The sequence below is a fragment of the Arvicanthis niloticus genome, chromosome 3 (genome assembly GCF_011762505.2).
Source record: "Arvicanthis niloticus isolate mArvNil1 chromosome 3, mArvNil1.pat.X, whole genome shotgun sequence".
NCBI lineage: Eukaryota > Metazoa > Chordata > Mammalia > Rodentia > Muridae > Arvicanthis > Arvicanthis niloticus.
The window spans coordinates 77,148,964-77,174,300 of NC_047660.1; the positions used below are offsets into that span (position 1 = coordinate 77,148,964).

Genomic DNA, 25,337 nt, shown 5'->3' on the forward strand with positions numbered 1-25,337 from the left:
AAGATGAGGGACAAAAAAAAAAAAAAAAAAAAAAAAAAAAAAAAATTGAGGTACTTTTGTTATTACATTTTTCTTTTCTTCTCTTTTAAACTTTTCTGTTTTGTTTTTAAGACAGGCTTTCTCAGCCAGGCGGTGGTAGTGCACACCTTTAATTCCAGCACTTGGGAGGCAGAGGCAGGCGGATTTCTGAGTTTGAGGCCAGCCTGGTCTACAAAGTGAGTTCCAGGACAGCCAAGGCTATACAGAGAAACCCTGTCTCAAAAAATAAAAAATAAAAAAAACAACAAAAACAAACAAACAAACAAACAAGACAGGCTTTCTCTGTGTAACTCTGGGTGTCTTGGAACCTACTCTGTAGACCAGGCTGGCCTCAAACTCAGAGATACAGCATAAGACAGAAAAGAAAACACAAAAGGAATGGTGAGTGCAGATAGTAGTAGCTAAATGTGTTTGCAGTTCTAACTTATTGGTCTTTTGGTTTGAGTAGTGGATAAGTGCATAAAATATATTTGTTAGTGAAAATGTAAAATCCAGTGTGAAATCCCACAGCTTTAGAACAGCTGTTCTAATGATAAAAAGTTCATTGAGGTGGATAGACCCTCGGTCTGGTTAATTTTGGTGTGTTATCTTTTCTACTTGCATGGCTTTCATAAAATCTATTTTTTAAACACACACACACACACCTCTTTAAAAAGTGATGCTATGAAATAAAAAGTGAAGGTAGACCCTTACCTCTTACCCTAAAAAAGATCAGTTTGAACCGGATCAAAGACCTTGATGTAAGGCTTGAAAAACAATTCTGAACCTGCTGGAGGAACACAGGCAAAACACTTCGTATCCTTCATGGGCAAAATGATCCCAAGAATTAACAAGTGAGACTGCATGGATTTTAAAAGGCTCCACTTAGGGTGAAACAGTTACTCAAGTGAATGAAGGGAGACTAAGAAATGGGAAAAAGTCCTTGCCAACTCTAGATCTGACATATGTAAAAAAAATTAATAAATCATTCTATAAATGAGCTAATGAACCAAATAGGTTGTTCTCAGAAGAAAAATATAAATGCCCAATAAATGATTGAAATAGTATTCAACATCTTCAACATGTTTAGCCAACAAAAAAAAAAAAAAAAGAAAAGAAAAAAGTCAATAAAAGCTGTTGTGACAATCTGTCTCACTCTAGTCAGAATTGTTACCAAAAAAACACAAAATGATGCTGGGAAAGAGAAATGTCTTACACACTCTGGTGGGAGTGCACACTGGTGCAGCCACTTTGGAAATCAGTGTGGAGGTTTCTCAAAAAGGAAAACAGAACTAACACACGCTCCAGATATTACTGTCCTGGGCATAGATCCAAAAGACTGATTGAGTTAGTGTGCCACAGAGATATTTGTTACACAATTCACAATAGCCCAGAATTGTAACCAGACTAGATGCCCATCAACAGAGGAATGAGTTGAAAAAATGTGCCCCCTCCTGCACACAATACAGTTTGAATGTTAAAAAAAAAAAAAAAAAAAGAGTGAAACTGCAACATTTGCAAGAAAGTGGGTGGAATGAGAGATAATATATTACAAGAAATAAGCCAGACTTGGAAAGAGCATCTTCTCTCATATGTGGAGTTTAGATTTACATTTATATATGTGTGTGTGCATGGATAGACAGACAGACAATAGATAATATATAGTTGGATTATGAAGGTGGAAGATGATGCCCTAGATAGGAAGATGAAAGATAGGTAGATGGATAGATGATAAAGATGGATGAATGGATGGATAGATAGATAGATAGATATAAATGATCAATATGGATAGATAGGTAGATAGGTAGATAGATAGATAGATAGATAGATAGATATGAAGGATAGGTAAATTAAAGGACTACAAAAGGTGAGAAAGACACCCAACAGTTAATGGCAGGAAGCAGTGAAGAAGGACATCGCCTACCCATGTTCCTGCCCCTGGAGGCCTGCCCTGAGAACCGTTCCTCTAGTGCTGTCCCTGTACCCTTTTTGTGGACCCCCCCACCCCCCGTTCTTCCAGCACCTGCGACGTGCCTCCTCTGCAGGCTGCTTCTGAGGCCTTGTGGTTCTGGATGTAACAATGTGATTCTCTGAGGTGTTTTCACAACAGGGTCCCAAGCCAGGTAGGGCATTTCCAACCTGAGGCTTCATATAGCACACCAAATGTGGACACTCTGGGTCAAACCCCCTCCCCGTTCCCCCGAAATGCTCCTTCCTCTTTGCTTCTCATAGCACAGCTTGACACCTGGAGGCTTGAACATAAGGACCTGAGGGTTGGTCAAGCTGCAACCATCACCCATTGTACCACTGGGCAGATGACAGATGGCAGGGCACAACAGGAGTCAGCAGAGGTGGGTGCATCAGGTAATAGACTACCGGTTGTCAGTGGACCTCATTCATCAGCCAGAGGATGGCAGCCTCCAGCACTGCATAGGTCCCGGTGGAGAGCAGCTGCTCAAGGCTTCCATTCACAGAGCTGCACTGGAGTAAAAGGCCAGGAGAGAGAAACTACAAACAGGCTGAGTAGAAAGGAGGATCTGCATCCACCAGGATCTGCACACACAGGTTACACAAACTGACCTTTATTTGTTGTACTGAAGTCTGTTTTGTTTTGATACAAAGTAACATTTTAGTACAGCATGTCCCACATGTCAGGTCCATACCTGGCTGCTGCTCGCTGAACACTGGACAGGGCCTAGGAACAGGGAAATAGCCCCTGTTCTGCAACTGTGCAGAGTAAGACCTTGAGAGTGGTCTTCGGCTTTTCTCAGTTGTCTGAGTTAGAAAATGTGTGCCTGTAAGGCACAGAACAGCCTTGAGGGCTGCAACTGTCTCTTTCACGCTCCTTAAACAGCTGTGCAAGAAAATATATCCCTTTTAAAAAAAATGTCAATAATGGTCAAACTACAATCTAATGTCTAGAATTACAAAGAATAAAATGAAATCAAAGATTTCTTGCTAGTAAAATGAAATGTTAGGAACAGTATTAAAATATAGGTCCTACCCCAATGACACACGGAACCCAGTACAGTACCTATAAACAGGACACACAGTTGAAGAAGGGACTGAATCAGCGCTTTAGCAGATAGTGTGGTGGGGGGAGGGGATGAGAAAAATAGATTGAAAAGCAAAAGCAAAAAAACAGAAAACCCAACAAAGAATGGGAACGTCCTCGTGGAATCAGGCTGAGAATGTTGTAATCAAGATGAAAAGGCTCCCAGGTTCTCTTCTTCCAAATCTGACCATTGTACCCACTAGAAGCTCTCATTTCAAAGTCTGTGACATGAACAATTTTGTGCCAGAAAGAGCTGCTACACCCATGCCAGTGTAATGGTTACCTTGCAAGCTTGCACTGACAAAGGCTGCCTGCCTCGCAACTCAGAGCCTATGGGGAATCAATGGCACGCCCATGCCTCCTGCTGAGGAAATCTAGGACTGACAAGCCTGTGATGCTTAAATATGAACTGCAGCTGGAGAAGAAACAAGAGGCCAGGGAGGCAGGAGAAAGGCAGAGAGGTGAATCTGCAAGAACGCCAAAGCTGCCTTCCCTGTGAGGGAGTGCTGCCGTGGCAAGATGGCCCCAGCAAGGCACTGGTTCTGGTACCAACAGTGGTCTGAGCACCTGCAGTTGTGATGTCTTCCAGGGGAGGGGCCACCAAGGAGCAGGAAGTCTGTCAAAGCTCTGGTCCCACTGACAGGAACCTCCTGTAGCAAAGCATCCCCCTACCCTACATCAAGGTTTCAGAATTGTCCTGCCCAAGACAGTAACATCAAACCAACAGGGAGTGACAGAGGGGTTGGGATCAGGGGCTGGGCACCGACAACATGGAGCCATTCAAGTAAACATAGACAACAAATACTTAGAAAAGGCTTGTAAACTTGTGATCAGGGAGGTCCTGGGCACAGCAGCACCTCTGCTGGGCTGGCTATGAGAGGGCCAAGTCTTTTGTGTTTCTGCTTTTTCTGTTTTAAAGCGCATGTGTGAGTAGTGCTGTCCATCAGCTGGGCCCAAATCTTGTGACTCTCCATCTAACAAAGGAATTGTTCCTGGAGTCCTGGTTCTGGTCCTTCCCAGCTTGTCCACAGACAGACAGACACAGACCTCTACTGGCTGGAAAAGAGCCAGCCAGCTATCCACACCATCCAGTCATGAAGGTGCCTCTGGCACAGCTTTCTGCTAGGGTGGGCAAGCGGGGATCCACAGGACTTTACTTTGCTCTTGACTGACCATTGTCAGGATCTGAGTGCAAATGCTGGACAGGGCTCCACCCTGGACGACCCCTGCAGAGAAGTCCACCAAACATAAGCAGGTTAGGTCAGCACCAAACACAAACGGGTTAGGTCAGCTCTAAGGAAGACATACCCGCCCACTAAGGGAAATGGACACGGCCCATGCTATCGTGCTTGCTTGTCTGTGGGCTTCTTGACTCTCCCCCACATGACCCTCCTGCTTCCAGCAGGAAACTGGGCAAAGAAGAAACCCCAGTCACCTGGATTACACTCACTACTCACAAACTGCCTACCACAATGTCTGTGTAGGAGAGGCAGTGGCTGGTTTGCCCTGTACTGGGGACTGGAGAAACAGCCTGGGGGGCATGCTAATAGGTGGTAGGGTGGGGGGACAGCAATAGGACAGGCTAGAGGTGAGAGAGGACCTGGTTAGCAAGCTAGTGCTACTCCAAAATACAGTGGACATACCCTGAGAGCCAGGTACATTCAGAAAGTAACAAAGTTAATGTAATTTTGTTTCTGGTTAACTTAAATTAAAAACAAATCAGTATATGTACAGTTTGGGCTTTTTTGTTTCTGTTGGTCTGTGATAAGCTGGAAATGAAAATGAGACAAGGCTAGGTCCCCTGAAAGTGCTCAACTAGACCTGAACCCACACTGCTGGTCCTCCTGGGCTCTTGCAGTTCCCAACCTGTTTGGGGTCACCGTGGTTATGTTGCTGGGCCCTACTGTATGTTGTGGTCAGACCATGCCCAAAGGCTGGTTTGTGGAGCCCTGCCACCTGGAACAGCTCTGACCCTGGCCTGGGCCTTTGGGCCAAATGTCTATGTAACGAAGGGTATAGAGCAGCTGAGCTGGGCCTATCTGCAAAAGTTGCATTGTTGTCATTCTTAGGAATGTCACCTGAGAAAAGCCCCAGCTCTGGGCTGGCTGGACCCGCATCCACTTACCTGTGAAGTACCTGCTGTACTCCTGATCGATTTTCTGTGCTGTCTCGAATTGCTCCTTGGAGTGCCTCTGTGTCACCTTGTCCCTCAGGTAGACAGGGTCTCTCTGTTCCCTGCAGGGGCAGGCAGAGAACTAGGATGAGTTTGAAACCTACCTTGGCCAAGGGTGTCAGGGGCCTCCATGAAGACAGGTATTGGCTAGGTAGGGCAGAGGATCCAGGGAGCAATTCCCCTAAATCAACAGCCTCGAGGCTGTATGGGGAACTGTGGACTGATGGGGAAATAGGCACCTCACTACCCAGGATATGAACAAAGCTGGCAGACACACTAACTGGCTCCAAACACAGGCACTAGAAGCTCACCAGCATAGAAAAGCCAAACAGAGAGGTGCCTCAGTGAGTGCAGCTGAGCCAGGAACTGTGGCTGTGCCCAAACAGGAAGGAGGTGCAAAGCCTGGCTAACAGGTCCTGGGTCTGAGGGCAGTGCTGTTGTTCCAGCATCAGGCCCACCCCGGCAGGAAAGCAGTGGGCCCAGACACCTACTTGATGTGCTTGGCGCTCTTGTAGCGGATGAAGATGACAATGGGGTAGATGTGCATGTGGTGTAGCCTCTCGATGGCATGTGGGGCGACATCCAGAAGACAGTGCCGGTTCTGAAGGACAGTGGCAGAGAGTACAGAGGCCCCCTGAGGACCCACCCTGCCCCACACAACTCTACCTTCCTCTACATTCAAAAATAGCAGACATCACAAGGTTTCTGGAAGACCACTTAAGAAAGGAAGGGACAATTCACAAGGGGATTTATCTTTCCCCGCCCACTGATGGCTGCTGAGGTGTGAGTGGGAGCCAGCTAGCAAGCCACACCTCAGTGTGGACACTTTCTTGGAGCCCCACCCTACTCTGGCCTCACAAATCTGTTTCATTGAACAAGAATAGGAAACTGTGGTGGGAGAGGGGAGCACACAGCTTTGCATGGCTATAACAGAAATATAACCCATGAGTCCCTCAGCCTCCAGGAAGGGGGTCAGCCTAAGAAAGACTACAGGGACCCTGCATGTGGCTCTCCCCACTGATGAACATGTTTCCTAACTGAAGCTTGTCTGCATCAAAAAAGTACTGGGCATTTCTAACTTCCAGCAGCTCACACTGTGGAAGAGGGAGCAGCAGACCAGAGACGCGGCTGGAGAAGACAAAAGGCCAAAGGCTGAGGAGCAGTCAGGAGTGTCTACTTCATTAGCACACCTTGCAGTTAACAGTCCCTGGCAAATGGACTCCGGGATGTCAAAGGCATCAAGAGACACTCTTGGCCTTTATGGAGTCAGGGACTGGGTGGGCGGCTCTCTATACCCATGTGTTCAGGGACCCATCCAAGAACGGTCTAGGAGAAGGCCTTCCCAGAGCTGCATGTACCCACAATGCTGGTGATACCTAGGTCCTTCTCAGGGATCTGTGTGTTAGTGGTGAAGGCAAAGACTCATAGTATCCAGGAAGATGAGACCAAGAGCAGAAGGCCTAGACAGGTGAGCTAACCAAGGCTTAATTAAGAGCCAGGGCAGAGGGTTCCAGATACCACAGGAGCTCAACCCTTGGGACAAAGTCCTAGGTACCTTTTCTGTGATTTCCTTTATTGAAGCCACAGTGGTAACGTCAAAATGGCCACTCCTCCGCTTGTAGTCCACAAACAGGCAGTCTTTGACACCCCGCTCAATGGCTTGCTGGGAGGCCTTCATCACCTCTGTATGGTAAGATGCAGAAGTCAAGGTGCTGGGTACAGAGAAGGGCCCCAATGCAGACAGAGCAACTGATCATCAGCAAAGAGACCCAAACTACTATCTGCTTGCTTGTGGAAAACAGAGGGCTACAGGTCGGGGTCTGTATGCATCAGTAGGACCCTTAGCCTCTTTATGTCAATTACTCTGCATGGCCAAAAAGGTAGATAAATAGGGACAGAGCACAGGGGCATCCCTTACCAAGTGGGCATCTGCAGAACTTGCCAGGTGCCTCATTTACCAGCATCTCTTTCACCACATCCAGTAAAGGCCCCAGGATGAGGACAGGCCGAAGAGAGGTACAGTCCACTTTCTGGACCCGCTGATAGGCCAGGCTCACTGAGTCTAAGAGACAGAGGGGGGCAAGGTCATGGGCCCAGCCTAGACAGAAGAAAGCAGAGCTGAGCAGCCATGCCCTGACCTTGCTCATCTACAGAGGCCCAACTGACCTTACTTACCTGGGCATGTCTGTCTTCTTTATCTCTCAAAACTAGGCCAGTGATAGTGGCGGCTATCAGGACCTAGCTTTATCAGGACCAGGTCTACATCTCAGGCACACCAGAGCATAGCCACTCATGGAGTCATTCAAGACACTGCAGGAGTTCCTCTGCCTCTGAGGACACTGGGAACAACTGATGTCCATTTACCCTTCATTCTACTCCAGGTCTTCCTCAGTCATCCCATGCCCGCTACACCCACTTCATTTCTTCTGCTCACTCAAGACACAGCTCCAAGGTTTGGAACCCATAGGACATGGACAAGAAGGATAGAGGTGATGAGGCACAACTCTGGCCTCAGCCCATGGACCAGAAGATGTGGTGCTCCGAGCCAGCTCTGCCCATACAGATGGGAAATGTCTGAGCCAGAAGACAGAAGGGACCTGGTTTTAGAACATAGGGCCACTTCCCCTGGGCTGCCCAACCAGCTCAGACTGTACGTTGCAGATGGATGAACCTTCTGTGAGGCTTCAGCTGCTGCTCTGGTTTAGCTTTAGTGATCAAGCCACCGTCCTAGTTAACACAATATGAACCCCGCCCACAGTGCACAAAGTTCTCACAGGAAGAGATGGTCGGAAAGCTGGCAGGCAACTGGCTTCCTAGAGACTCCCGGATGGTGTGCACTAGCTTCTCAGAACACAGAAAGACACAGCATCCATCCACCCTCTACCCTTTGGAAGCTCATGCTAACTGGGGCCTCAAGGCAGCAACACCAGACACCAGGACAAATGCTGCATGAGGGTTCCAGGTATGCGAGTGAAAAGTTAGGGGAGTGCTGGGGTGAGCTGCCTCAAGCTGGATGAGGTCAGGCTTAAGATGGGGTAGGGAAGAGCAGGCTGGAAGAGGGCATGAGGTGACTGACAGGTAGATGTAGGGAGGCCAGGACTCTGTGGGGTTACAGGTAAAAGACAGTGGCACAGCAACCTGGAAACACAGACACCCATGTGCAGAGACCAACCCCACGGGCAGAATAAAGGGAGTGGATGCCATCTTGCCGCAAAATGCCTATCTATGTGCTTGCATCTGAGGATCAATTGTTTCCTGACCTGGGGACCAATTAGTCTGTAGTCTATATTCATGACCTCCGAACACCCATGCACTTTCTCTTTTAAACAATTAGAGATATGGATATAACCAATATTTTTGATGAATCTATCCCTCCACACTAGCCTCCTCAGATACTGCCATTATATTGAGCTGGAAGTATGTCTTTCCAAATGACACTTATTATTATAGGTTTGTTTTTATAGATTGAGAAAAAAAAAAAAAAAAACTCTAGTGAATATCACCCCCGTCTCTGTCTCTGTCTCTGTGTGTGTTTTGCTAACATCCAACAATAATGACATAATAGCATAAATGGCTTGTGGCTCCATCTCCCCTTCAGACTATTTCTGAAAGGAATCACAGGAAGTCATGTCCTTCTCTTGGGGACTCTGCAATATTCCATGATTCCACGCACAGGTAAAATGTAAACCTGGACAGAGAGCTGCTGTCAAGACATTGGCACTCAGGCAGAGTGTGCAGGAACTATCCACAGCAAGTGAGACCAAACTGGAGTTTCGGGTATTCACAGCAGCCACGCCCAAAGAGCCAGAAATGCAGTAGGAAGGGAGGGGCAAGAACTTGAGTCTAGGAAGCTGAGTAAGAGTGCTCACTGTGCAAGCATGGGTACCTGAGCTTAAATCCCCAGCGCCCATGTAAAAAGCCATGGCCACCTGGCTATAACCCCAGCCATGTGGGTATAGAACGATAAGGGCTGCCAGCCTAGCTCCAGGTTCAGCAAGAGACCTTGTCTCAAATAACACAAGCCATTCTCTGGCCTCTTTGAGTGCATGTTCAACCATAAACACACAAGTGCACATACTATATATGCTTTACTGATGAAATGATTTCCCCAGCTCCTTGTATAACATTTTTTAAATTGTACATGATATGTGTGTATGGGGAGTGTATACCATGTGTGGGGGAAAGGGCATGTGTGGTGCACGTGCACACGTGTGTGTGTGTGTGTGTGTGTGTGTGTGTGTGTGTGTGTGTGTATGCTCATGTGCGTGTACAGGGAAGGCATGCATACCATGTATGTGCAAGCATAGAGATAATACCTATCCCCCCACTCACAAGTAAATAAATACAAAGAAAATTTAAAAATCTAAATCAGAGGTGTCCCCAAAAACATTTGCTAAATTCCAGAGCTCTAAGAAACAAGAAGCTAGTGTATAAGAAAAACATAAAACCGCAGAGCAGCGGGGCTGAGACCCAGATGCCAGCTCTAGGGGTCAGAGTGAACTGCACACGGCACAGAAGCTGCAGTCAGGCCCGAAGTCAGCTCAGCCTCTCCTTGGACCCAGGCGGCCACCAGTGCTGGCTCCTGAGGTACTGCTGGAAGGCTTAACTCTCAGTCTTAATATCCCCTGTTCTTGACGGCTCAACTGACAATTTCTAGGCATGTTTATGAAGCAAGACAGAAGCAGGATGGAGCAGAGAAAAGGTGACTCAGAGTCGCCTAGTCAGGACAGCTGCCAGACAATCCTCACAGGTGCCGAGTTTTATTATGACAGACAAGATCTGGGCAGTCTTGGCAGGAGAACGAAAGTCTATTACAAATAATCAAATGGAAACTCTGGCACTAGATAAGGCAATTTCTGAAATTAAGACATTGGCCAGCATGGAGAGAGCGCAGGGCAAAGTCATCAGGAAGCATCTCGGCAGACTGAAGCCATGAGAGAAAGGGGATGGAAAGAATAGGGAAAGCATGCAGAAGACACAAGACCAACAAGATCTCATCAGAGAATGAAGACGCCATAGAAGCAGCTTGATGCAAGCGATGGGCTAGAACTTTCTCTAACATCAAGTGGTAATTTTACAATAAGAAGGTAAACATACCTGGGCAGCAGAGCAAGGGCCTGATGCCGGGACCAGAGATAATGCCCAAACCCGCTGGGCCTAGGGGATGTTACCTTAGGCATAAAACCGTGAGTGGCAGCACTCACAGAAACATTATCTGGTAGGTCCAAATGTGCTCCAAAACTCTTGGTCCCAACAATCTATGACTATTACCTTTTCTAGAGAGGTAAAGTTCTCCTGAGTTGTGTGGGAGGAGCCTAAATGCCATCACAATGTCCCCATCAGAACATGGAATTTTGAGGCAGACAAAGGTGGAGAAGGGGATGTGAAGGAACAGAAAGAGGTTTCAAGACAATAGTGATGTGCCAACACTAGAACCAACAGAGGTTAGTTAGGAACAGACCTTCCTTCGCAGCTTTGCACACGGCTGCTGGCACCTTGACTTTGATGTGTCCACACTGGTCTTGGACATCTGGCTTTCAGAATGAATATACACTTTTAAAACTATCTTTACAGTGATTTGTTACAGCAGCCATAAACATATCCCCCTTTCAGTGTGTGTGTGTGTGTGTGTGTGTGTGTGTGTGTGTGTGTGTGTGTGTGTGTGTGTGTATACTAGAGGCTGACATCAGCTGTCTTCCTTGATGGTTCTCCCATGGCATTTACATAACACTGGGGATCTGAACTCTGGCCCTTGGCACTTGCCAGGTAAAGCACTTGCTTTACTCATGGAACAATCTTCCCTGCTTTGAAGAACATTTTTCGAGTTGTTCATGCCATCTGTATGTGTGAGCATGCATGGCATCTGTATGTGTGGGCATGCATGCCATGTGTGGAGGTCAGAAGAAAACATGTACAGAGTCAGTCCTTTCCTTTCACGTTTATGTGGGTCATGAAATCAAGCTCAAGTCTCCAGGCTTGCTCAGCAAGCTCCTTTATACACCGAGCCATCTCCTTTAGCTCTAAGAATGGTAATTAAAAGCTCTTAAGTAAAATGCAGTCAGCCCTCTGTATTCATAGTTTTGAGTTCATGGATTCAATCAACTAGAGATAGAAATATTCAAATCAGGTGTTATAATCTAGAGACACTTAAATATGTGGGAGATAAGCCATATGCAAACCCTATACCAGTGATTCATAAGTTACCAGAATACCTATAGATGTGGGTATCTAGAGGAGGCTTGGTACCAATTTTCTAACATACCACAGTGAGCTTGTGAACACCAATCTAAGATTCTATATAGAAGAGGAATTCTGGAAAGTAGTAAAACATTTGGACAAAATGGAGAAAATGCATTCCCGAGTACACTAAGCATTCTTAAGAAGTTTTGGAGAAAAGCAGATAGATGACAAGATGAGACAGACAGACAGGCAGGAGAGGTGAAGAGGACCTGTGAACACCACCAGCACACTAACTGGGGTGATAACAGGAATAATACAGAAGCTGGGGTGCTGCTGAGTGGGGGAGCGGAGGCCAGTGCTTCAGACTTCTTAGGAAACTGGTCCACATAATGGCCTGGGCCATCAGTCAGAGGCAGGTAAGGGCCACTGAAACCCCCAAAAGACAAGAAACTGTCAAGGTCATAGAAATACTTGATTATGCTCAAAGTAGAGGAGGGCAGACAAGGGAACACGGAAGAGGCAGAAGGGGCGATCACAAAGAAAAGACAGGGCAGGTAACGGACACTAAGTCCTGACTACATGGTAATGGCAGACTTGTGCTTTGCTCATGTGTGTGTCCTGCCACCCATCCACACTTGCCACGTAGAGCATACTCTGATACAATGTGTTAAAACACCGCCAGCCACAGTAAGTGAAATAAAAGCTGCCCTACCCGACACTACTCTTCCCGCCCGCCCTACCCTACCCCACCCTACGATATCCTACCCTACCCCAGGAACAGTAAACAAAACTACAAGGAAGTTCAAAGTATGAACTTCAGTGGCCAGAAGAGGTCAAGTGGGCGGAGACTAAGCAAGAGGAAAAGGGATTGGAAATAAAAAAAATCACACTTTACAGATCTTCCAAAGGGGACACCATTGGAAATAAGACAGGGAGTTTTTTTCAGTGACAGAAGGGTCATTGCAGGAAAACAGAACAATCCAGAAGGCATCTGGTGCTAAAAGCCAGTTTCAACATGAGTGGTGAGACTGGAGACATGGCTCAAAATGGTTACTAGCACAGGCTGTCCTTCCAGGTTCCTGGCACCCACATGGTGGCTGGCTCGTAACCATCAGTAACTCCAGCCCCCAGGGGAGATCTCACACTCTCTTCTGGTCTCTGTAGGCACGTCACACACCTGGTGCACATGCATACATGAGGGTAAAACACTCATGCACATACAAAATAAATATTAAAAAAAAAATTTTTTTTAATAAGCAGTGCCAAACTTCCATAGCACTGACACGGACACGCTCACCAGCCCCTCACTGAACACATGAGAGATAGCGCCTATGGAAGAAAGAAGTGGGTTTCTGAGAGAGCATAGCCCAAAAGAAGGAAGGGGGCGGGTGAGTGGTCCTGGTTAAGAAGCACAAGAGAAACCTCACAGTAACATGACAGTAACTTACTCTGTTAATTTCAGGATAGTGTTTCAGGCTTTAGAGGTAAAAAGGCAAATCAGAGCCAACAATATCACCAAAAGATAAACATATACACACACACATATGCATACTATAGGTTGTATAGAAACTGAGAGCAGACTAGGACTCCCCATGGGCTGTGTCTATCCTGCCTGCCTGATGGTAACAGGGAACATTCACTGTGCTTGCTTGCTTGCTTGCTTATTTATTTATTTATTTATTTATTTATTTATTTATTTATTTGAAGCAGTATTTCACTGAATAGCCCCAGCTGACCTGGTTATTTTTTATGTAGACCAGGCCATCCTTGAATTCATAGAGATCTACCTGCCTTTGCCTCCCAAGTGCTGAGATTACCGGTGTGTAGCACCTCGCCTGGTTTCAGTTAGGCTGTTGGCAATGAGCCCCCTCCATCTCTCTTCATTCTCAGTGCTGGGATCACAGACTCACCATGCTGGCTTTTGCTGTGTGGCTCTGAACTGGGTCCTTGAGCTTGTACAGCAAGCACTTTATGCAATGAGCCATCTCCCCGGCCTCCTAGCCCTTGCCACTTTTGCCTTGCTTTCTCCTGCCTGAAACAGGGCTGGAGGTACAAATATGGTGGCCGAGAAGAGACCTTGAGGATTAAAGCCACATGCTGCACTGGCAGACTTTCAGGACCATCCTACCAGCCTGAATGTCCACCTGCCCGGCAAGTATGGGAAAAGTGCTAACTAAGGCCGAAGTCCACCATGAAGGGAAAGCCTCTGGGCTTGGTGCAATATGGGAGACTACCTTCATTAGCAGGGCTTCTCCTTCACTGACCTTGTGGGGGGTGGGGTTCTAAGCCCCACCCTGCCCTACCTCCCACAAGTACGCCTCTGCTTGAGGAATGTCACATAGCCTCAGTAATCTAACAGGATCAATTTCCTTTCTCCTAATAAAACCTGTTCAGCCAGCACCTAAGATTCCTGAAATGTTTCCTCATGATAATGAGGTGCTAGGTACCCTAAGCCCCCAGCAAGTGACCTTTGCCCATCCTGGATGTTCCTACCCTCAGTCCCCTAAAGCTTTATAAGCCTTGAATCATCCTAAATAAAAGTTGACCTGCATCCTGATAGCTGGTCTCTGCGTGGTCATTCACAGTATGTACTCATTTCCAAACCCCCAGAAGACATCTGTTCCCTTTGCCTTTGTGGATCAAACCGGCCAACGAGGGCAGGAGACCCACAGACAAGTACCCAAAAGGCATGTACGTACGCTGTGTGAAGTCTCCAGGTGAAGCTTTGGTGCACCCATCCACCACCCTCATAGCCCATTGGAATGAGCCCAGCACTTGCCTTCAAAGAGAGGGATGGAGTCATTGGAAAAGGTATCCAGGGCAAGCAAGTCCTTGCCATCTTTGGACCCACTGCGTTTGTGTTTATGTTTCCTTCGGAAGAAGGAACGGCGTGCAGCTGCCGACAGTGTCTTGGCCGTGTTGTCGTCTTTGACCTCGGACATGCTGAGTCTCCTTGAGAACTCTTGGTCCATCCTGTAGTCACATAGAAAGACAATGCTGGGAGGACCACGGAGAGGGAGGAAGCTAGGTTCTCCCAACAACCCCAGGCCTCCTCAACTACCGGCTGTTCCCATGGCTCAGGGCCCTCAGGCATCACCATGGCAACAAGAAGTTGGGGGGGGGGGTTCAGCTTCAGAGCAGGTAAATTCCTACCAACACCAAGCTCAAGGCAGCAGTGCCAGTGACACTGCTAGCTGTGCTTTCTGCCATGGAAGGTACAGACACTACAGGTTGACCATGTACCACGTGACTGTATTTGCATGGAATGCCTAAAGAGAAACCTACAGATTTTAAGTGCAGATGAACAGCTTAGGGCTGGTGGGGTAAGCGATGGAGTGTGCGGTGATTTGGATATGGGTCCATATGCTGTAGGAGACTTGATCACCAGAGTTGTAGTGAGATGAAGTACTCTGAAGTGTCTTTAAGAGACTGTAGTGGAGATTGGTTAGGTCCCTACCCTCAGAAGGGATCAGTTACTTCCTCTGAAGGTAGGTTGTTAAAGAAAGAGCTAGTGTGGCTTTGTAGTAGTGCTTATTATAGTGGTTTGAATAAGAATGACCCCAGAGACTAGGTCATGGGGAGAGGTGCTACTTGAGAGGGATTAAGAGGTGTGGCTTTGTTGGAAGCAGTGTGTCACTGTGGTTGGGCTTTGGGGTTTCAAAAGCCAAAGCCAGTCTCTGAGTCCCTCTCTGTGATGCCTGTAGATCCAGATATAAAACTCTCAGCTACTTCTCCAGCACCATGTCTACCTGCATGTCACCATGTATCTCGACATGACGACAATGGAGTAAACCTCTGAAACGGTAAGTCAGCCCCAATTAAAGGCTTGCTTTTATAAGAGTGGATGTGGCCATGGTGTTTCTTCACAGCAATAGAACACTAAGACACTTCCTGTTTTGCCACAGGATCTCCTCCTTCTGCTCCCCTACCATATTATGAAGTGGCCAATGAGGGGCTTCACCAGATGCTGAACAGATGAGGCCACCTGACTTCACACTCTCAGCCTCCAGAATCAAGAGAAAAACAAACCTTTTTCTTGTGAATTTCTCAGCCTCAAATATTTTGTTATAGCAACCAAAGACAGATATGGGGTAACACAGGGTAACAGTTAATTGGGTTTCTCTCAGAGGCAATGAGCATGCTTTGACATTAACTCTGGAGTCACTGGAATTGTGATCTAGTGGGTAAAGCGCTTGCCGAGCTCACTCAAGGCACCACATAAAGTGAGTGGAGTAGTACATGCTCTTGATTTAAACACTCAAGAGATAAAGGTAAGAGAATCAGCTCAAGGTCATCTTGTCTGCATAGAAAATTTGAGGTCAACCTGAGCTACATGAGACCCTATCCAATCTCTGTGTGTGTGTGTGTGTGTGTGTGTGTGTGTGTGTGTGTGTGTCTGTCTGTCTGTCTGTCTGACTGACTGTCTGTCTGACTATAAGTAAATAAAATTATGGAGATGCCTGCACATATCTTGTGAAGATACAGGCCCCCATATGAGTTACTTGGACAGACTCATCTGATATAACAATTACAGCTTCCTAACTGTTTGGAAGAAGAGATTATGTATCCTGATTGGCTGTGGCACTGCTGTACACTGACTGCTACGAGGAGCAGCTTTCTGGACAGTGATCTGGGCCACATATGCTGGAACTGCAGCTCCTAATGAGTCAGTTCTCCAGCAGCTCAGGTAGGTGTCCCCTTGTGAGGTGCCCCTCCACACTGGTCGGCCCTGTGGTTCCTGCCTGGAGATGGAGAAGACTTACACGTATTTGCTGGGAATCTGCCCACGCTGGATCTTCTGGGCATTCTCATCCAGCTGCCAGGCCATCCAGGACCCAAACATGCCCTGGGGCAATGTGTCATCTACATATAGGATGTCATCTTTCTTAAAACTCAGTTCAGGCTCCACCTCTGCCAGACGGTCATACAGGGCCCTGGACCATGGAATGAAGGACACAGGTTGAAGAAGCCATACCACACACCTGCCTCTTAAGACAGCTGTCTGTGTTGTGTCCAGACATCAGGAAGAAAAGGATTTGAGAGCATCCTGAAGAGGCCCCTCACATACATGACAGAGCAGGATAGTTACCCCCTTCCTTCCCTAATGCTAAGAGCTCATCCGCATTGGAGAAAGACTTCCTGCACACTGTCCTTTCAAACAGACATTTTCTATCTGCCTGTCTCTGAATCAAAGCCACTGCTTCCTGTAGACTGTCACCTTCCTAGGATGAAAAACAAGTCACTTTCCACCTGCTGAGTGAGAAGAGTATCACTCATACAAGTTTTCGTCGACTCTGTGTCTCATGTCATGGAGGACATGACAGGAGCCCTGAGCCATTCGGAGAGAAGATTCCTGATGCCATCCCATATCATGACGCCCACATGACTTACAGACACCAGGGGCACCCTGGGATCCATGCATACTGCAGAGGGCTCTGAGAGACTCAGGAGTGATTGCAGGAGGAACACAACCCACAAGGTAAGAGGCTTCAGGTCTCAAAATTCCTACAGTCTTAATCCCTCCCCACCAAAACAAAACAAAACAAAACGGGGGGGAGGGGGAGGCATCTCCCATAGGCAAAAGCAATGCTGATGGTGGCCTGAGCCCTGGAGGCAGATGGTGTAGGGGATGCCTCACCCTATGAACTTTCCACAAAGAGCCCCTCCCTTGGCCCTAACCCTTACTGCTGGCACCTGATGTAGAAGCTATCTCCGGGCAGGCCTTTGACCCTGGTGAACTCCTCGTGGCGGTGCTGCACCTTCAGGCGGACACTATCCTTAGGTTTTAGCATCTCCACGTAGACGTCCTCCACGGTCCTGCTGCGCATGTCCAGGTGGCCATACTGTCAAGGGATAGGGTGCCAGGGTCAGAAAGACAGTGGCAGGGATCACCTGGGTACTAAGAAGGTTGCAGGATGGTGCCTGGTCTGAGACTCTGCCTGCCTCCCTATTCTAGGCCTCCCCAGTGTCCTGCCTTATATGACTTCATGGCTACTAGAGCCAATGGAACCACCTAGCAATGACGACCTATACTTACTGCTTATGAAACTGTATCTTAAGCATTGTGCTGGCTATTTTTATGTCAACTTAACCCAAGCTAGAGTCATCTGAGGGGAGAGAACACCAGCTGGGGAAATGCCTCCATAAGACTGGGAAGTAGGCAAACTTATTGAGCATTTTCTTAGTTAGTGATTGATGTGAAAAGGTGTAGTCCACTGTGGGAGGGGCCACCCAGTCCCTGCTGGACTTGGGTTCCATAAGAAAGCAGGCTGTGCAGGACACAGAGAGCAAGCCAGTAGGCAGCGCTCCTCCATAATCTCTGCATCAGCTCCTACCTCCAGGTTCCTGTTCTGTTTCAGTTCTGCCCTGACTTCCCTCAGTGATGGACTGTTTTGTTACCTAAAAAGGTAAGCTGAAATAAATCCTTTCCTCCTAAAGTTGCTTTGGCCATGGTGTTTGATCACAGCAACTATATATAGTGACTAACTAAGACAGCCATCTATGTGCCGTCTGCCCCAGGGCACGGGAGACCCAGACACTGAGAAAAAGAGCCAAACCAGTCACCTCAGAGACCTATGGCTCATGAGACTGGCACTTCCTTCTGGATGTCCCAGATCAGAGGCAAGACTGAGCCCTTGGGATGCCTCAGTGGCCCACCTCACTGCCCAGGGCTTGGTAGTACCCATCGTTTAGAACACAAATAACCTCCCTTGACAAGTTGCTGGGTGAAGAATTCCATATCCTGTGTCATGTTTAAGGACACAAGCTGACAACACATGAACATGGCCTGGCACACACAGTGGAAGAACTTACCTCTAGGATGAGGTCTCCTGGCACAAGGCCATCAGGACCCTTGGCAGGACTGTCATCTTCTACCTCGGCCACAAACACTCCGTGCAGGTTCCCACCACACAAGTGCACCCCTAGATCCAGCTGGGATTTCTTGATGAAAACAATGCGGGGTTCAGGGGTCTTCTTGCTGGTATCTCCCACAATCCTTTTGGGAAGGAAAATGAAGTCTTTAATACGTACAAGGAGAGAGGCAGACTGAGTCATGGCCAATGCCCTGCCTGCTTGCTTCACAGGTCTGGACTTCCAGAGAGCCAAAGGGTGGGCTGGTCACAGGCCCTCCTCTGTTGAGTCAGTATAGGGTTGGAGGCTGAGAGTAGCAATGTGAGAGACTGAAGAAAGAGGGCAACAAACCATTCAGAAAGAAAACAAGAAAGCCAGTAGGGGCCAGAGCTAAGGGCAACACCCATGCTTCTGGCCCAGCTGTGTCCCAGTGCCTAAGGAGACATGCCTTCCTGGACTGAGCTTGCCTGCCTTGGCCTCACTGTTTAGAGACAGCTCACTCAGGGACACACCTGAGCAGTTTCTATGCAGGGTTCTCCTCGTGGGCAAGAACTGAAGAGGCACAGGTGAGGCTGAGAACACAGTGAGGAAACCAGACACCCATGGACACCCAGAAGGGGTACAAAAGTAGAGTCCAACCCTGGTGACAATTTGCCTGCAGCTATGTGCCAGTGGGAGTGTCCCCAGGCAGAGCTGCCTCAATCTGCATGACACTGGGTAGATACAACCCTCCCATTAGAAAACCTTCTCCTGATACTATCCAGTTCCCTAGTTTCTCCAAGAGCCCCAGCAGGCTCACAGGAAAGGTCCATGCCTAGCTGACAACTCTCACAGAGCTCAGCCATGGCTGCCTCTCTCAGCACAGCAGCTCACCACCCTTGCCAGGGCCTGGCCATACATCAACATTACCCTGCTGGCCAGAGCCCCAAGGCGTTTCTGGTTGATAAAGTTGGGATGTCTGGAAACAGAATGGGAGAAGGAAAGATAGACAGAGGGAGGGAGTGGATGGGAGGGGAAGGAGGGAGGGAGGAGGGAAAAACCTGGTGTAGACTACCCTCCTGGAGCTGGAAGTCAAATGGACACTCAGCATGCCTATGCTGACCTGGAGCTGGAGGTGCTTTGCTTGGCTGGGGGGGTGCCGGGGCCTTCATCCTGCTCCATCAGTGGGTCAATGATTGAGGGATGTTCCGGGGTTGCAGCACTGCTGCCTTGGAGAGTAGAGTGAGGGGTGGCAGCAGGGTCCAGGTGGGAGCTGGGGATGGAAAACAGAAGGAATGTGATACACACATGCAGCTGGAGCCACCCCTCCTGCACTGGCAACAGGCCTGGACTGTGACTAGGAAACCCGGCTTCACACACGATGTCCTGGAAACTCGGAACTTTACCACCTGCCCCACAGGCTCTGCCTGACTCCAATGAGGGACCCTCTCCAAAGGTGTCCAGCCTGGAGGACACTCAAAGCCACTTTCCTTTCTCGTCTGCTTTTATTCTCTGCCAATCCATGCATGGTGGTTCTGCATAGGACATGTCACCCCTCCTGTCACCTACCCTGGGACCCACAGTTTAGGGGCAGGTACAGGCAGGTGTCCAGTGTTTGCTCACACAGAGTCAACCACTCAGTATAGATCCTGAGCCAGAGGTTCAATTTCTGGTTATGACAGCTCCTCCTTCCCCCGCACCCCCCAAGCCCCAGCCATCTACACTCTTAGTGCTTCAGAATCCTGTCTCTGGATATCCCTTGCTCCAAATTCAAGGTGATTCATTGTCCTTTACTAGAAGAATCTCAAACACTCGGAACTGGCATCAGGTAAGTAATCCCCGTCTCTCTCTACCCCCAGCCTGGATGCCAGCCCCCTGGGAAGCTCACCTGGAGCGGGAGTGGCTGTTGAGCTGGTGAATGTGTGGGTTGTACTGGGCCAGGATGGTGATGGTGTCACACTGCTGACCGATGATGAGCCGGGCCTGCTGCTCAGTGGCACTCCTCAGGTTGATGCCATTGAACTAGGAAGATGCCCAGGGTGGAGTCAATGATAGGCAATGACTGAGGCAGTGAACATGGACGTGGGAACAATGCTTTGTAGGAAGAAAGAGAGAAGGGAAGGAAAGAAGAGGCACTCCCTCTTACCTCAAGTAACTGGTCCCCATACTCAAGTCCAGCTTGGTGGGCGATGCTCCCCATGGTCACCTTGGAGACATAGATACCACCCTTCTCTCCACTCACAATGGAGATGCCCAGAGGCTCCGAACCCTTCTGCACCTTCACGTGGCGTGGCTCTTCCATGAAAGGCCTGGAAAAAAGAGCCAAAGGTTTAAGGGACTCAGAGGCAAAGCAGGCAGTAGAATGGGAAGGCAAGATCCAGCATGCAGTCAGCAATGTGAAGGATGGCCCGGAGCTCAGGTGTTCTGATAATGATAGAAAATGGAAAACCAGCTTTGGGCAAAGGTACACATTCCTGAAACTGCATGCAATACAAACACAGCACATCAAAACAAACATAGAAAAGACAGAGAATGGTTCATGTGAATTATAAATCACACACACACACACACACACACACACACATACACACACACACACTCATTTTTATTTGATGAAAAGATCCTATGGAATCTTTTCTGAAGGTTCTGAAGACACCCCCTGGGGAAACGTGATGGCTTTGCAGTTACAATCTCTCCCCCACAAATGATAGGAATAGCCAGTTCTTATACTTATGATAGGAATAGCTAGTTCTTATACTTATGGGTCCCTAGGATGAAGATGAAGCAGCTTTAAGCCATGAGAAGAGGGCTGAGGGACACTGGAGCAAGGATGCGTCCGTGCATTTACTGGCCAGAGAGCTGCCTCCCATATCCCAGGGCATGAAGGGGTGTGAGAACCTCATGTCAGGCCAACCTCAGACTCCTCAGCGAGGAGGACCTGGGCCTCACGGCCATGGGCAGCCTCAGAAGGATTCTGTGTGGAAGAGACACATTGATGGGTAAAAGTTAGGAGAGAAGCGGACAGACTACACACTTGAACAGACAGAAGACTGCCAACCTCTCCTCTAGCTGCAGCTTCACCAGCCTAGGGCCTCTTGATCTCCATCAAAGGCAGAGGAAGGAGGATTACCCTTCTACCAGGGGTTCCTTCTACAGCCCATGGAAAGTTCCAGGTTGAGACAGGCCTGTCACTTCCATGAGCCAAACAGAACACCCACAAGCTCAGAAGACCTTAGCCTAAGTCCCCACAGCTGTGTCTTAGAATAGCAAAGAGTAAAATACTTTTTTCCCCTAATTTAAAAAAATATATATTTATCTTTATATTCATTTATTTGTGTGTACATATGTGCATGCACACATATGCATGCCATGTGTATGTATGGGGATAAGAAGACAATTTTGGGGGTCAGGGTGGGGTCAGTTCTATCCTTCAACCATGTAGGTCCAGGGGATCAAACTCAGGTCAACAGGCCTGGCAACAAATGCCTTTATCTGCTGAGCCATCTCACCGTTCCACACTCCCATGACGTCCTTCTTACATTTTACTGACACTCTGCCAGGCAGTTTTACTTCCCAAACCCACCCCTCTACAAGTTTTCCCTCGACCTTCTAGCTCTACAGTAAGTTCTGCCATTGTACATGCATTAGAGTGTCAGGTAGTTACAAGGACCTTAGCAAACAACCATCTAAAGACCATCCTCATAGCCCAGCCTAAGAAGATAGAGCAGTAGAGTCACATCAAGGAGGAAGCAAGACTAGTTTCCACCCCAAGTTCATCCTCATCCAGTGACTACAGTTCTCTCTGTCCACATTAACATAGTGTGTTTTAGCTTGTAAAAGTGTGGTGGTGGTGCTTTTCATCCTAGCACTTGGGAGACAGAGGCAGGCAGATCTCTGAGATTGGGGACAGCCAGGGATACACAGAGAGACCCTGTCTCAAAAAAAGTGGGTATGTCACATAAAAGCTAAGAGGCTGGGGCTGAAGACATTAACACTCTTAATAGTGTGTACTGCTCTTTCAGGACCTGATTCAGTTGTCAGCAGTCATGTTGGGCCACCTGTAACTCCAATGTCATAAGATCTGATAGCCTCTTCTGACATCCAAGGGCACACCTGCATTCATGTGCATACCTCAACACAAACACACACAGACACACAGACATATACACAGACAAACTCATAGAAACACACATGGACACATACACACACACAGACAGACACAGCCAGACAGACAGAAACAGACACACACAGACACACAGACACAGACAGACAGACAGACACACCCACACACCCACACCCACACCCACACACACACACACACACACACACACACACACACACAAGAAACTTCCAAATGACCCTATGAATCAGTGTTTCCTGGCATGGAAAGACAGAGAAACTCTGGGCGGGAGAAACTCCTAGTGACCTATATGCAATGTTTATGTCAGTGGGTTTGTTTTTATTCAAGCTATGTCAGTGTGGTGGTTTAAGTATGTTTGGCCCATGGGAAATGTCACTATTAGGAGTGGCTTGTTGGTATAAGTGTGTGTCACTGTGTAGGCCGGCTTTGAGGTCTCCTGGTGCTCAAGTTCTGCCCAGTGTGGAGGAGAGTCTCCTCCTGGCTGCCTTTGGATCAAGGTATATAACTCTCAGTTCTTACAGCACCATGTCAGCCTGCATGCTGCCATGCTCCCACCATGATGATAATGGACTGAACCTCTGAAACTGTAAGCCAGCCCCAATTAAATGCTTGCCTTTATATTTTTAAGAGTTGCCTTGATCCTGGTGTCTCTTCACAACAATGAAACCCTAACTAAGCCAGTCCATATCTATGCATGGGCAGACTTTGACAGAGGGTCTTAAGAAGACTGTGAACAATGGCATCTGAAGGGAGAACAGCTGATGGCTACTTCCTCCATCTTCCCAGCATTCATGTCTAACTTTACTGGGAGCAGGGCAGGGCAGGAATCACTCACACCTACCTGGCTCTCTCCCATCAGGGTGCTGATGATGGGTGCATCACTCATGTGACAAGGCCCCTTCTACTTCTGAGGACACACATCATTTGGAGAAGGCAGAGCTAGAGCTGAGCAAATCCTTCCACATTCTCATGTGTGCCAGCCAGAAAGGTTCTGTTGCTGCTGCCCTGGGGTTGGATGCATCTGCTCCCCTGGGCTCTCGGGGTAATACTTGCTGAGTTTCTTTTCTTACAAGTTGAGATTTTCATATCAAATATGACCTATTTTATTTATTTATGTATTTAGGATTTGTTTTGCAACAGGTTCTTACTATGTGGTAAGACAGGGTCTGACTCGGCTATTTTGGAACTCATAGAGATCCACTTGCCTGTGGGCATTTCATTTCTCCAAATAAAATAAAATAAACTTTGGGGCAGAAAAGAACCAAAAAATGCAGCAAACTGTATGTGGGGGCCAAAGACCAGGGATAAGAATGAGTCTCAGTTCTAGTGCGGTCAGGCCAGTCACTACGTTTGCATCCACAGAACTCCTGCAGGTGGTTTGGATACAGCCCACTCTAGTGAAATGGACTTAATTGTAAGAACACTCATGCAACTAAGACTTTTAGAACAGTGTTGTAAATGGGCCTGGCAAGCAGTTAAGTAGCAAGCACTTCGATATACCTGTCACCACCAGACCATCTCCAGCATCTTGCTTAGTCACTGCTTGGGGAAGAGTCCACCTTTCTCTGTTCCCGTCATCTACACCTGACCTGCTGGGTCTCCAGCAGCCACTGTTTCTACAGTAGGCCTTAGGTGCTCTGGACTACCCCATCACTGGAGCAGATATGAAGTGCTCTGGGCTACCCCAGCCACAGGTATCCATTATACTCACCTGTCCTTCCTTCGCTCCCCATGAGAAGAGGGATTGACCGCAATTCTGGGCAAAGTGGAGGCTGAGGTCTGAGGCTGGCTACAGGAGGACAGGGTATCAATGTTCAGCGGGGACCGGGGAGGAGTGCTACATTCAGAATGTGACAATGAGCCTGCCAAGAGAGAAGAGGCAGATGTGACTGGCTCTGTCATCTACACACAGGCTGCATGCTGCGCCCGGGCCCTGACAAGGGTCTCCACATTGCCTACTGTCCCCACAGCAACAGGTGAGGGGCTAGGCTCAGTCATTTTTACCAGCCCACAGAGATGACTAGAAGGGGACCCAGGGGCAGCAGGCACAGGAGAGAATGCCCAATTCTTACCTCTGTCAGAGCCCATGACAGACCGGGGATATCTTGGTGTTAATGGAATCTTAATCCTCTCTGCCTTGAACTGCAGGTTACTGGAAGACCCTGTTGTTCCAGAAGACACGGTGTCAGGCCCTGTGACTAAACCACAGCCCTAGGTCCTCACATCCACTCAGCAGTCAGCACAGTAACAAAAAGCCTGCTGAATATCCTTGAGGGAAATGATCCATGCAGGACTACAAAGAAGCAGACCTGGAATATTCTAGAACAGCAGCACATGCCTTAAAATGCAACAGTCACCTAGGTGCTGCACTGGGTGTTCCATCTTCTCTCTGAAGCCCTAAACACCTCTCCCAGTGTCTTATACTGGGCAACTGGACACCTCCTCTGGGTTACATTTCCCCCAAGTATGTATCCATATAGGACACCCAGAATGACTAACTCAGGGTCAGGAAAGAGGAGGTCACCTGGAACTACCATGCAACCATCATAGACCCTGCAGGCAAAGGCAGCAGCTCAGTAAACACTGACATAACAGACAGCTCACAGGATATCAGTCATCCAGAGGAGGGAACTGGAGGGAAAGGAGTCACGTGGACAGCCCACCCAAAGCCCTGGTTACTAAAACTCAAGCACCAGTGGTAGTTACCAAGGCGGGCACTGGAGGGCAGAGAGTTGGAACCTTGGGAGGCTCTCATCTCAGAGTAGTCACTGCAGACCCTGTGGCTCAGGTCCAGGCTGAGGCGTCCCTGATGCTGGACACTGTGAGTGAATCAGAGAGATGAGGGGCCCTGGAGAAGGGCTAAGACCAGACATGACCACCAGGGAGAAACCCAGTAAGCAGCCTAAACCTCCTTAAGACAGAAGAAGAGTTAAGTGTCC

The 25,337-nt window shown here is 48.2% G+C and overlaps 1 protein-coding gene across 3 annotated transcripts in view; it reads right to left on the minus strand.

The window, feature by feature from the left end:
• Positions 1-2,584: 2,584 nt before the first annotated feature.
• Positions 2,585-25,337, minus strand: part of Dlg5 (discs large MAGUK scaffold protein 5) — a 130,272-nt gene continuing 107,519 nt past the window's right edge. For all 3 annotated transcript variants that reach the window (XM_076931258.1, XM_034497620.2, XM_034497618.2), the window contains 15 exons: positions 25,105-25,217; positions 24,471-24,560; positions 24,110-24,260; positions 20,404-20,566; positions 20,146-20,279; positions 19,381-19,530; positions 18,240-18,423; positions 17,121-17,269; positions 16,190-16,360; positions 14,206-14,399; positions 7,165-7,308; positions 6,802-6,929; positions 5,738-5,847; positions 5,199-5,308; positions 2,585-4,299 (listed from right to left, as the gene is read on the minus strand). In XM_076931258.1, the coding sequence (XP_076787373.1) occupies positions 4,196-4,299; positions 5,199-5,308; positions 5,738-5,847; positions 6,802-6,929; positions 7,165-7,308; positions 14,206-14,399; positions 16,190-16,360; positions 17,121-17,269; positions 18,240-18,423; positions 19,381-19,530; positions 20,146-20,279; positions 20,404-20,566; positions 24,110-24,260; positions 24,471-24,560; positions 25,105-25,217 (2,095 nt within the window). In that variant the 3' untranslated portion in view covers positions 2,585-4,195. The remainder of the gene's footprint in view (positions 4,300-5,198; positions 5,309-5,737; positions 5,848-6,801; positions 6,930-7,164; positions 7,309-14,205; positions 14,400-16,189; positions 16,361-17,120; positions 17,270-18,239; positions 18,424-19,380; positions 19,531-20,145; positions 20,280-20,403; positions 20,567-24,109; positions 24,261-24,470; positions 24,561-25,104; positions 25,218-25,337) is intronic.